Source organism: Brassica napus, chromosome C2 (genome assembly GCF_020379485.1).
Source record: "Brassica napus cultivar Da-Ae chromosome C2, Da-Ae, whole genome shotgun sequence".
NCBI classification, from domain to species: Eukaryota; Viridiplantae; Streptophyta; class Magnoliopsida; order Brassicales; family Brassicaceae; genus Brassica; species Brassica napus.
The window spans coordinates 56,943,729-56,956,972 of NC_063445.1; the positions used below are offsets into that span (position 1 = coordinate 56,943,729).

General features: G+C 38.0%; 2 protein-coding genes across 2 annotated transcripts; one reads left to right on the forward strand and one right to left on the reverse strand.

Annotated features, from left to right (window-relative positions):
• Positions 1-5,212: 5,212 nt before the first annotated feature.
• On the forward strand, positions 5,213-8,013 carry LOC106382849 (cyclin-dependent kinase C-2). Its single transcript, XM_013822927.3, has 11 exons — positions 5,213-5,455; positions 5,612-5,693; positions 5,777-5,867; positions 5,953-5,982; positions 6,058-6,167; positions 6,246-6,318; positions 6,396-6,516; positions 6,603-6,720; positions 6,808-6,947; positions 7,023-7,151; positions 7,235-8,013. The coding sequence occupies exons 1-11, from the start codon at positions 5,343-5,345 to the stop codon at positions 7,779-7,781; spliced, it is 1,554 nt and encodes a 517-aa protein (XP_013678381.1). The 5' UTR covers positions 5,213-5,342; the 3' UTR covers positions 7,782-8,013.
• Positions 8,014-8,281: 268 nt separating this feature from the next.
• On the reverse strand, positions 8,282-10,892 carry LOC106380160 (probable mitochondrial adenine nucleotide transporter BTL3). Its single transcript, XM_013819969.3, is given in 6 exon segments — positions 8,282-8,536; positions 8,613-8,761; positions 8,764-8,979; positions 8,982-9,123; positions 9,126-9,381; positions 10,034-10,892. Coding segments are annotated over 6 exon segments (1,248 nt in total). The 5' UTR covers positions 10,441-10,892; the 3' UTR covers positions 8,282-8,458.
• Between the last annotated feature and the right edge of the window lie 2,352 nt (positions 10,893-13,244).

Below are 13,244 nucleotides of genomic sequence, written 5' to 3' on the forward strand. Positions count from 1 at the left end.
ATTGGGCTAAGATATGAAGGACTCCCAAACATTTTTGTGACCTCTATCAAAGAGAGTCTGAAAGGGAAGAATCCTGAAACCCACTTGGTCTATAAAGATGGTGAAAATAATTTCGAACATGATCAAGATGATCTTATGGAATATGAGACTTATGATTGCCTAAAAGAATCAAGTTGATAATCTGATTTCGACATCAAACTTGTGTGATTGCTTTGCTTGTATGCTTTCTCTGATTTTTATCTCCTTGAATTTATTTCTATTACATTGTCTGCTTAGATTAAATGAATGAATGATTTTTCTATATGAGTACACTGAAAAACGCCAATATAAGTACTAAAGCAGGTATCGCCAGTCTGAAAGAAGACTATGGCTAGGCTAATATATTATTGCCTAAGGGTATGCATCTAGAAATCAGTGATGCCTTATATTCACCCAGCTCTAAGAGCAAGAGCAGCCTATTGAGTTTTAAAGATATAAGAATGAATGGTTTCCATATTGAAACAATGGGCGAAGGAAACAAAGAGTTCCTTCAGATATATGTATAAAATCGCCCAAGGCCATAATAAGTCCTAAAGACTATACCTGCATTCTCTACTGACCTAGACTATGCATAGATCAGTATGATAGAGGCTAAAAGCCTGCGAAAATATACACTTTATGGCACGACCGGATTGGCCATCCTGGTCCAAACATGATGCGAAAATTGATATTCAAAAGGCACACATTAAAAGATAAGAAGAGTTATCCCAAAGAATCTCACGTGTGTAGCATGTACACAAGGGAAACTCATTAGGCCATCACCAGTAAAACGGCTACGAGCCCCTTTTTCATAAATAAAGACTATATGTCTAGATAATACTGGTGAATACATGTCCCAAGCGTTTAAATGATTATGGTATGTCCATGGGGGTAAGTGTGGACAATTCTGTGATACATGTCCATACCAAGAACGGCTTGGCCGAAATCTTTTAAAACGCAAATAGCTGATTGATAGACCATAACTTATGAGGTCAAAACTCTCATTCACAGCTTGGGCCACACGAAATTTACATGCACCTAAGTTAATACGCATCAGGCCATTTAGTGAGCATAGATATCCCCTATCACAATTATTAACGGGTCAAGAGCCAGACATACCCCATCATAAGACATTTGGATGTGCTGTCTATGTACTAATTGCTCCACCACAGAGAACTAAGATGGGACCTCAAAAGGAGGATGGAGATATATGTTGGATATGATTCTCCCACAATAATAAAGTACTTTGAGCCAACTATGGGTGATTATATTTGAGGCCAGGTACACGGATTATTTTAAGACCAGGAGGAGAAAAATAATAAAGCTGGTAAAAGAATGGTAAAAGAAATAGAATGGAATCAACCATCAATGTCTTGGCAAGATCCTCGGACTAAAGAATGTGAAATAGACGTCCAAAGATTATACATTTACAAAGCTAGCTAATCAAATGCCAGACACATTTGCTGACCCGAAAAAGAATGACTAAGTCATATATAAACCAGCTTGTAAAGCACCAACGAATTTGATGTCCAAGAAGAGACACAGTCAAGTTGCTACAGAGTCTAGACAACGTATGAAACGTGGTAGACCAAATAGGTTCCAAAAGATAAGAATCCTCGGAAACAAAAGAAAGGTGCAGAGAATGATAATCAAAATCCAAATCCGAGGTTACTAAGGAAACCATCCCAGACATGGAGATAAGGCCGGCCGGCTCTAAGGTACAGGTACCAAACAATGTAGCTTGGGACGCCAAGCTGCAAAGTATTAAAGGTCCTGATAATAATGAATCTCAATCGATTATATCATGTCTGGAACATAATGGAACCAATAAGGAATGTCGACATAAGATGATTTATTTGCATACAAGGTAGCACTTGAATTTATGAATATAAGCGAGGATCATGAACCCACGTCAATATAAGAGTGCGCACTCGTAGAACAGATTGGATTGAATGGAAACGTGGGGTTAAATAGTTTAAGGAAGAAAGGCGTATTTGGCCATATGATTAAGACGCCATATGATGTTAAAACCAGTGGATATAAATGGGTCTTGTGAGGAATAGAAATCGTGAGATATAAAGCTGATGTTGCACAAGGATTCTCACAAAGACCAGTAATAGATTATGAGGAGACATACTCCCATGTGGTGGATGCAACTACTTTTAGATTTCTCATAAGTCTGGCTATATAAGAGAGAAAATTAGACTTGCAGCAAGTTGATGTAGTGACTGCATATTTATATGGTCCACTGGATAATGAAAGTACTAGAGGGTATTGAGCTGAAAGTACAGCAAGTTCTCGAGAACAATATTGATAATCATCAAAGTATATGATCTGAATATCCTAGGAACCTCTGGATACAATTTCCAAACAGTTGAATATCTCAAGAAAGAGTTTGAGATGAAAGATCTTGGAAAACAAAGTTTTGTTTGGGATTACAGCTTGAGTACATTAACAATGAAATCCTTGTGCATCAAATAGTATATACAGAAAAGGGTACTCAAGAGATTTAATATGGACCAGTCTCACCCATTATCTAGTACATGGGCGTGAGATCACTTGTTTTGGACACTGATCCATTCAGTCCAAAGGTGGACGATAAAGAAGTCCATTTAGTCCTGAGATGGACGATGCAGAAGTCTTGTTTTAGACACTGATCTGATTGGTCCATAAGAAGGACGATGAAGAAGCCTTTGATTTTGGTTTATTTTATACTAACCAGCCCAAAGAGGGGTTATTTGGTTTTGTTGATTTGTTTTCAGACAGGTTATGTTTTACACATGGTGGTACACGCATATCACAGCAACATCATCCAAGATTTCGTGTGTGTGTATTTGAGGTCGATGACTCAATATGTTCGATCAGATTGTGGCATGACCGATGGTAAAGAAGAACCAACTATCATGTTCGATGACGAAGCATATTTTGCCCAAGATCTTCATCACCCACGGATTGCAGAAAATTGGAGAGGTCTAAGGGACCTTCAGTATTGTCCAAATCAGGGGGACTAATGTGTGTTGTACTCTTTTTCCTTCACCATGGTTTTGTTCCAATTGGGTTTTCCTGGTAAGGTTTTAATGAGAGAACATTAAAGCACATTACAAGCTCTAAATGGTTATGATATCCAAAGGGGAGTGTTATGAACCATATTGTGGATGTCTCATAACCAAGAGATTATGATTTGTAATCTTTCCATTTATCTATGACGATGTAATCTCCTATATAAAGAACCTCTATGTTATGAATAAAAATAGACTTTTCCATTACTTTTATAACAAAAACTCATTTTATCTTGCTCTAATGCGGAAGTTTAGGTAAAAAACGGAACTATAGTTATCTTGCTAAAAAAGAATTATTATAAAATTAAGATAAAGTATGGAACTTTGTTGTACCTTCATAGACAAGACCAGAGCTCGTGTACTTGTGTTCATGTCTACAAATTGAGATCATAGCGAAAGCCAACATCAAACTCTCACCCACATTACTAACAAGTCTAAAATATGCTGACGAAACTATACACAAAGCAACGAACCTGCCTCGATGCAGTTCCTCTTCCACAAACTGCTTGCAAGTCTGAAGACACCAGAAGAAGATCACAATGGGCATCAAGGTTTTGCATCTTTAGCCATCGCAATGTACTTGTCAACTTGTTTGTCTACAAAGTCACAAATCTGTAAGATCAAGTCTCATACTCAAGTCCTCTCAAACTAAACAATCAAGAGCAAGCAACCATATGTAAGAGACGTACCTTATTTTATATGGCTCAGTGACTTGTAATACTGCAGCAAACTCATCTTTTGTTTCCTAAGCCAGCTTCACATGTAAAACACTCTCTTTATCTTCGGTGGAAGAGCCAAAGTCAAACAAAGCTCTACTAGAAACATAGAAAGAAAGAGATTTGTGTATGTAAGAACACAAGTATATACTAGTAACCTAGTTATTGTGATTATCATAGAAACTCAATGTAACATGTTCAAATAAAACACCTTGTCATGTTCAAATAAAACACCTTGTCAACGGTCTGCTTTCCTACCTAAATTCTATCAGCTCTTATCATAAGCAATGGAGACGACAAAAAAAATAGAACAGAGACTAACATGAGGTCCTTAAGCTTATAGATTGGAATGCAAGTGTCCTTTGCATTCTCATATCATTCTCCTCCTGATCGTAATACAATCCTCCACTCATCACATGTCATTATAAAGAAAAAGTTTTAGAAAATTTATGACGTAAGTCACTTTAGTTTATACGATCAGAACATTAAGAAACAACTGCCATGAGGATAACAAGCAACAATGCCTAGTTTAATTTTACAGACCGAACATACTTCTAACTTCAATAACAAGACAAAGAAGGAAACTTTATAACATACAACTACACACAAGAACAACAACACCAACATGAAAAAAATGCATATTAGCAAACATTGACTTGATGATAACAACAAGAACAGCTTAAACACCCCAAGTATTGTAGATAAGAAGCTGTTTGTTAAGAGACAACAACGAGACAGAACAACTTACAGGATTGCTCAATGTGTAGCCGCTTGATAAGAGACAAAAGAGACCCCATATTTTGTTTTTCTTTCACTGAAAATCATGTAATCGACGACAAAGAGTTAAACCAAATTTTTTTTTATCTTTCCTTACAAATTAAATCACAGTAACGAGCTAAAGAACATGTAAACACAATTTTTTCCTTACCTGATTCCATCGTTCTTTAATCGTGGCTAAAGAGGAAATGAAGAAAGAAGATGAAACCGAGAAGAGACTCTTCCTTGATTAAACGAGGATACGAAGAACATGCATGGCGAAGTTGTGACAAATTGAAATTGACGGATCGAATAAGAAAAGAAGCCAGAAGAGATCGCCTTTGTACTCGCCCGAAAAGAAGCCATTTGTCTTTGTTTCATTTGTCGGTCAGAGCCCGAGAGTCAAAGTGAGGATGTTTGTGCGGATCCCCGCGCGTCCCGCGGAATACACCGAACCCATCCCGCTTCTGGTCCAGGCCCACAAAAAAAATCGGACCTGAATCTTAGTGACCAATCTCGTCCCGCAACAAGTCCAAACGGGCCGGGCCCGCGGGCAGGTTCAAATTTTGCGATCTCTGCTGAATGCTTTTATTGGTTAACGATGCTGTTACAAATAAACCCGGTTGGAAACCGGTTTAATTCCAAACCCGGTTTGAACCAGATATTTTTTAATCCGCGAAGACAAACACCGAAAGGGGCTAAAACCTTGTAATAGAAAAGCCGGCGAGGAGAGAGAGAGAGAGAGAGAGAGAGAGAGAGCTAAGAAGTTATCCGATTCAATTCGTCGGAGAACATGGCGGCTGCAGCTTGTGGGCAGCTGAATCTGGAGGAGCCTACTCCGACTCGGGGATCCCGCAGCGTCGATTGCTTCGAGAAGCTCGAGCAGATCGGCGAAGGCACCTACGGGTAACTCTCCTTCTTCTGATTTGGTTTGTGGGTTTCACATTCTCATTGCAAATTTCGAATTTTTATCTATAAAAATTGTTCCTTTATGTGTGAATTGATGTGAATAAAACATCCCTCAGGCTTAGATCTGTGTTTTGTTTTTGTTTTTTTTTGCAGACAAGTGTACATGGCGAAAGATATCAAAACCGGTGAAATCGTGGCATTGAAGAAGATCCGTATGGACAATGAACGAGAAGGGGTAAGCACTAAGCAGCTACATTTAGACACTAACTAGGCTTTAGATAAGTTTGCAAGACTTATAATCACTTGTTTGCTTGATAGTTTCCTATAACAGCTATCCGGGAGATTAAAATCCTGAAGAAGCTCCATCATGAGAACGTCATCCACTTGAAAGAGATTGTCACTTCTCCAGGTAATTAATTAATAATGAACACATGTCTCATCCTGAAAGAGGCGTTTTAGTTTGATACTTTTGTGGCTGTTTTTGTCTTTACAAGGTCGAGATAGGGATGATCAAGGGAAGCCAGGTTATTAGTTGAAACTTATCCAAAGATCTTTATAGCTTTATAGATCTATTAACACTCTTTTGCTCCTATTTGTAGATAATAACAAATACAAGGGTGGAATCTACATGGTCTTTGAGTACATGGATCATGACTTGACCGGACTCGCTGATCGTCCTGGACTTAGATTCACTGTTCCTCAGATCAAGGTATTTTGCATGGTTGTTGTTAGCCTTTGCAAAACCTTACTTTGTTCCAACTCTCTCTGACATATGTAAACTCAAAAGTGTTACATGAAGCAACTTCTCACTGGCCTTCACTATTGTCATGTGAACCAAGTGCTTCACCGTGATATTAAAGGTGACTAATCCCAAAAATTACATTTTGTATGTCTCAACCTTTTAGTTGCTAGTTTAACCCGTTTATCTTTGGTGCAGGATCTAATCTACTTATTGATAATGAGGGAAACTTAAAGCTTGCTGATTTTGGGCTTGCACGGTCTTATTCCCATGATCATAGTGGGAATCTCACTAACCGTGTCATCACATTGTGGTATAGGTATGTGTATGCCTACAAACTTTGAAGCTGTATATAGAACACTGAGTGTTGCTTATTCATGCATCATGTATTGGTTATTGCCTCAGGCCTCCTGAGTTGCTTCTTGGTGCCACAAAGTATGGACCAGCGATTGACATGTGGTCTGTTGGTTGCATATTTGCTGAACTTTTGAATGGCAAACCAATCTTGCCTGGCAAAACTGAGGTCAGTGTTTCCATCTAACGTTAGTAGACTCTACCTTGATGTTGGTTCCACTTACAATCGTTTTACTCAAATGTTTTGTTTGTACAGAGTGAACAATTGAATAAGATATATGAGCTCTGTGGATCACCTGATGAAAACAACTGGCCTGGGGTTACGAAGATGCCTTGGTATAACCAAATGAAATCGTCTCGGCCTTTGAAGAGACGTGTGAGAGAGGTCTACCGACAGTAAGTATAGTTGCAACACTTCTCTTTGATCAAGGAGAGATCTCATTGTGGCTTTTTTTTTTCTTGTAACTATAGTTTTGATCGCCATGCTCTTGAGCTGCTGGAGAAAATGCTGGTCCTTGACCCGTCTCAGAGAATATCTGCAAAGGATGCTCTTGACGCAGAGTACTTTTGGACTGACCCGTTGCCGTGTGATCCAAAGAGGTAATCAAATTCTCTAAGTTTGTTATTGGTTATGATAATATAACCTCATATGACTTGACAATGGTTCATGTCCCTCTAAGCAGTCTACCAACGTATGAATCATCACACGAGTTCCAGACAAAGAAAAAGCGGCAACAAATGCGTCATAACGAGGAAGCAGCCAAGAAGCAGAAACTGCAGCATCCTCAGCAGCAGCAACACTCTCGTTTGCCTCCGCAGCAACACGGCGTTGGTCAGTCTCACGCCGCTCCACATTGGCCTGGTGGACCAAACCACCCTATTAACAACGGACCACCACCACAACTACCTGCTGGCGGACCTAGCGGCCACAATTACTATCAAAAGGCCCGTGGCGGTGGTGCGCCCGGTCCAAACCGGTACCCTCCTGGGGGAAACCAAACCGGTGGTTATAATAATAATCAGAGCCGTGGAGGTTATGGTAGCGGATCGTATCCTCCACAAGGTCGAGGTGGTGCACCATATGGTGGCGCTGGTCCTAGAGGAGCTAGCGGTGGCTATGGTGCTGGACCACCTAACTACTCACAAGGTGGTGGTCAGTACGGTGGCTCTGGAAGAGGTCAGAACCCAATGGGTGGTGCTAGAAACCAACAATATGGATGGCAACCGTAAACACTCTCATGTGGTGTGGTCTGGTCTTGACTTGTCTCAAAGGCAATTGTGATTCTAGTAATGAAGACTTATCTTGGAGAAAACAAGAATCTGTGATGTTGTATTTCCATGTCTTTATGGCATTTTCCCAAACATTGTAGTGAATATGTATGTTTAGATATTGTTTACACGACCAAGCTTTTATAAATCAGAACACAGGAAACCAAATTGGAGTTTCCTTATCTTTATTATATATTTCTCAATGTTCTAAAACTCTTTCAAAATATGATTTACAATTCAAATCGGTTTAAACTGTTTTAAATTAGTGATCTAAAATTAGATTTAAATCAATATAAATGTCTAAACCGATTTAAATTAGTCTGATCTAAATAAATAAAAAAATATTAGTGTAAATCACAAAATTTATCTAATTTATATATAACTTTTATAATTGATCGAAATAATTTTATAATTAAAGTCAAAATTAAAATTTTAAATGTAAATGTAGAATATATAAAAAAAAACAATAATGAAGCGCCTAAGTTACATCATAAGATTTTTTGAACTTTTTTTTTTTTTTTGTAACAAGTGGTTTTCACAAACAATATGCCCAAGTAAAAGTACAAAGCTTCAGATTCAGAGTAAAAACCCAAAACAAAAAAAATCTCCTCAGAAGTAACTTGAAGCCATAAGACCACCTATTGTGTTGATTCCACCTTCATGACAACTTTCATGAACTCATACACAAAGTAACTAATCGCTGCTGAAGGCAAAACCTGCAATAATCAGAGGATTAACAAAGCTGTAAGCAAAAATTTAAAGAGAATTATTAGTTTTAACGAATAATCATACCTGCAATAAGCTGGGAATCAAGCCAGCATATAGAGCAGGAACACCACCATGTTCAACAATCTTCACACAAGTAGCCACAGCGCTCAACCTCCCCTAATGCGACTGCATTTGCAAATGCCTTCTCACAACTTCAAACGGATAACTCGCCGCTCCGAGCACGCCCCAGCGATTGCTCCGTACAGCAAAGTCCTCAAAGGACCGAGCTCGAGCTGATCAAAAGCATTCAGCTCATCGCCTTCTTGTCTCACGTGTTCAAGCCACTTCTTACCTTCCGGCGTATGAAGGTAAGCTGACTTCAGAATGTCATAGACGCCGTAGAACACAGCTCCCGCAGGAGCCATGCTCACAAGCGAAGGCACAAGGCCTATAACGAGAAGAAACCTTCTGTCTGAACCATGTGGCGGAACGCGCCGACCACACCGCCTAACGCCTCCCCGCCAGGTGCAACCATAACCGTTCTCACGGTGTCTAGCGGTAGACAAAGCAAGCTAGCTGTTACTCTGGCGGCTGCACACCGGCGATAAACCTCTCGAAGTTAGTGGTTTCTTCGTTCCCGGAGAGCTTCAGAAGGTGGCCTCTATATGTATCGTATGCATAGAAGTTGATGGACTTGAAAGGAGCGGTTCTGAGAATGTTAACCAAGTTCCCTTTCCAGAATCCTCTAATGCCTTCGGTTGTCGCGATTCTTTGAATGAGTCCAAGAAGGTTTCTTTGCTCTCTACGGACTATGTACTCTAGCTTCATCCACTCTAGTGGTGCAATGCAAGTTCTGTCTCAAACCAAAAGCCTATAACCCAATGAGCCACCCCAAACAACTTCAACAGCCAAATTAACACTAAGCAATGTTCTACAAATTCGGTTATATCTGAAACAATTTTCTTAAAAAAAGTGATTTTATGCGATTCAAACCAGTTTAAACAATTCTAAATTGATTAAAATTAGTTTAAATCGATCTAAATTGATATATATCTGTTTAATCAAGTAATAATATTAGTAAAGATCCATATATTTGTCTAATTTTTTTTTTGTACATCTAATTTTTATAATTAAGCAAAATAATTTCATAATTAAGAAAATCACTTAGTATCATAATAGTTCAATAGTTAGTCTTAAGGTGTAAAATATCTAGTATAAGTGTAAAATAATTGTAATATAAGTGTAATAGTTCAAAATAATTTCATAATTAAACACAAAAAAAAAAACTAAAATATCTAATATAAGTGTAAAATATATTAAAAAAATAATATTCTTAATCCTAGTTACCAGCTAGTGATTTCTTGAACATTGATATTGATACTAAGTAGTAAGTAACCATAACACACTAGAAAGTCTACACTTAAAGACTAACTATTGAACTATAATGATACAAATCTAATATAAACCTCTCATGAGTATCAAAGTAAAGAAGGAGAAAGAGAGACCTTGAAACCATGGCTGCAAAAGCTCCAGCCCATAGATGCTTGGTGGTGTAGAGAGCAGCTCCTGATCCATTCTCCTTAACGCTAATCTTGTTCCCACCAGCTTCTTGGATCAACACAGAGTCTTTCAACTGAAGAGATTGACAACCGTTTTGACCATTATACCCTTCACTTTCTTCTTCCTTAATAGATAAACTGACTGACAAAAATATAGCTCCTTTGGTCCTGTCTCGTCTCCTAAACTTCAAAAAACTCGACTTTCCGACAAAACACATTGAACGGACTGTGCAGTTCTTACAGAGAACAAAAGAGACAGACGAGGAAGGAACATAATTGTCGAGAAACGATCCTCCGTGATCTAATGATTCTGATCTGATTGCGTCAGCAAGACATCGATCAAGGCCACGCATTTTTACTGAGTTTCAATTAGAAAGCCTTCTCAAGCGTCAAGCTTTAAGCTTTCATCTATGTCACTGCTCTCACTACTACCATCGTTCTCGGCGGAAAAGAATATTAGGTGGTGCCTTTTTCTGGTGATGATAGAAATTTTGTTGACACGTCATCACTCATTTTCTATGGTTTAATGGGTCTAATATTATGGACCGAACTTAGGCTTCCAGCCCGTTAGTATCCGCCCTGCACAGTTCACAATACCATGAGAACTGAGAAAGGACATGGAATCAAAGAGCTAAATATTGATAGAGAACATAAAACTTGGATTCAGATTGTTACATAGACTCGTTCCATGTATTAAACTAGGCCTGGGCAAAATAACCGGAACCGAAGAACCGAACCGAAATCCCGAAACCGGAACCGGACCAATACCCTCAAATACTCGAACGGTTCCTATATTTTTATATCCGAAATAACCGAACCGAACCGGAACCGAACCGAGAACCGAACAGGTACCCGAATATATAAAAATATTAATTATATATACATATAACATCACTAAATATATATTTTTAATTTAAAATTCTATTAAAAATATTTGAAAATAGTTGAGGATAACTAAATTATTATAAAGTATCCAAACTACCCGAAAGTATCCGAAACTATCCGGATATTTTTATCCGAAATATCCAAAGTAATCCGAAATATCCAAATTTTTTATCTAAATCATCCTAATTATTTGATATTTTACCTTAAATAACCAATATTTTATCCAAATTATCCAAACTACCCGAACTATCCGAACCCGAACCAGATCCAAATGAGAACCGAACTTTTTATGGATATTTTCCGGTTCCTACATTTACTATCCGAACCGAACCGAACCCGAAACTATCCGAACCGAACCGAACCGAAAATAGGTCGAGTACTAAATGGATCCTCTAGCCCCTATCCGAACTACCCGAAACCCGAAATACCCGAACCGAACCGAACCGATACCCGAAATGCCCAGGCCTATATCAAACTATGGATGTAATAATAAAAATTCAGAGATGTGGATGAAGTTGAGATTGAGCCTTCAAGCTCGCTCAGCTTGATCCCCAGACTTGCATTAAGTGAATCAAAACCTCCTATCAAGTACGAGAATATGATGCCTTTTTTCAAAAAAAAAGTACGAGAATATGGAATGGAAGACAGTTCGAGGGAGAGGAAAGCGTGGCTGTGGAGACCGTGGCTCCTATCACTAGTCATTGTCTTTATTACCATTGAAAGAGTATCTAGTCTCTACCTTTGTTTCATTGGTTTGGGATTCAATATTTCAGGAAGCTTGTTTCGTGTAAATTTTTCCCGTTCGGTTTTATTCTTATAATAGTTTATATTTTAATTTGAAAACTTTTAATCAAAGCAAAAATAATAATAATAAAAATAATAATAAAAATTCTTCTAGATGGTCCAAAAATCACTTTCACTTTGATATTCAGTTAGCAGCTAACTTGTGAATGGAGAAGATGGAAATGTTCAAACAAATCCTGGAGGCTTCATAATTCAGAATTTGAACGTGGCTTGATGAATCCGAATCTTTTAGTTTTGAGTATTTGTATGATTGTATCACTGCAGCTTGTTCTGTTTGACTTGATTATTCAGACTATATTTGATTAGTAATGTTAGGTGGTATTTATAAAGCAACCGAGATTCCGTGGCCCAATGGATAAGGCGCTGGTCTACGAAACCCAGCGGAGTCACTTATCTTTCTGTTTTTACTATTTTTCCCCTGTTTCGACACTTCCATACGTGTTTTTAATCTGGGAATAAAATCTTTCGCAGATAAACGACCTCAATTACTGTACTACATACTATACATGTATGTAGGCCTGGGACGAATCGGATATCCGGACAATTTTAAGGTATTTCAATCCTTATCCGACGGATTCATAATTTTATTATCCTTATCCGGATCCGGAGTTTTCGGATATCCGGGTGTCGGATATCCTTCTAAAAATTGTAATATCCGGCGGATATCCGGATCCGGATTTGGATCTTTAAAATAAATAAAAAATAATATTAATATATATAAAATATTAAAAATAATTAAAAAATAAAAATATATATAATGTTTTTAATTGTTTCTATGTATAATATCACAAAATTTACATAAAATTTATATATACTATTATAAAGATAAAAAATATTACATAAAATTAATTTTTATACATAGATATTACTATTTTTGAAATATTTATTAATAAAACTTACAGATCCGAATATCCGGACTAAAAAAATTAAAATATCCGGATCCGGATCCAGCTTTGACGGATCCAACATTTTATTATCCGGATTCGGCCCCTCCGGATATCCAGATTTTCGGATCGGATCCGGGTCGAATCTCGGATCGAATCCGGATCTCGGATAAAAATCCCACGCCTACATTTATGGCATCTTAACTTTTTCTCTTCTTAATATTAAATTAGTTTAATCTAATTTGAGTAGACGAAATAACTGCTCCCCTTTTAGGTGTCAGCTTTACAGCCAAACAGAACTACATGCAAAGTTAAAAAATGAAAATCTCGTTTTTGAAATATTTTTATAATATGGCCCTGTTCGTTTGAACGTCGCAGCGACCCGTAGGGTATTCATCATAGTCGTTAAAAATTACAGCGTCTCAAAATTCTAAACGCAGGTCGCTGCGATATGTCGCTGCGTTTGGTCGCAAATACGTGCGACAAGGAAACGAACAGCAGCTGCGGGCTGCGGGTCGCTTGTTGGGGAAAGTCACACGGCGCAACGGAAATACTAATGGTCGTGTTCCCCTGACCTTGTGTGA

What these genes read in the sequence shown, in the direction of transcription:
- LOC106382849 (XM_013822927.3), top strand. Translation starts at nt 5,343, where the DNA reads ATGGCGGCTGCAGCTTGTGGGCAGCTGAATCTGGAGGAGCCTACTCCG. An exon ending in AGAGATTGTCACTTCTCCAG is followed by an intron (nt 5,868 to 5,952) that starts GTAATTAATTAA and finishes TGTCTTTACAAG; the next exon opens with GTCGAGATAGGGATGATCAA. An exon ending in GGATGATCAAGGGAAGCCAG is followed by an intron (nt 5,983 to 6,057) that starts GTTATTAGTTGA and finishes TCCTATTTGTAG; the next exon opens with ATAATAACAAATACAAGGGT.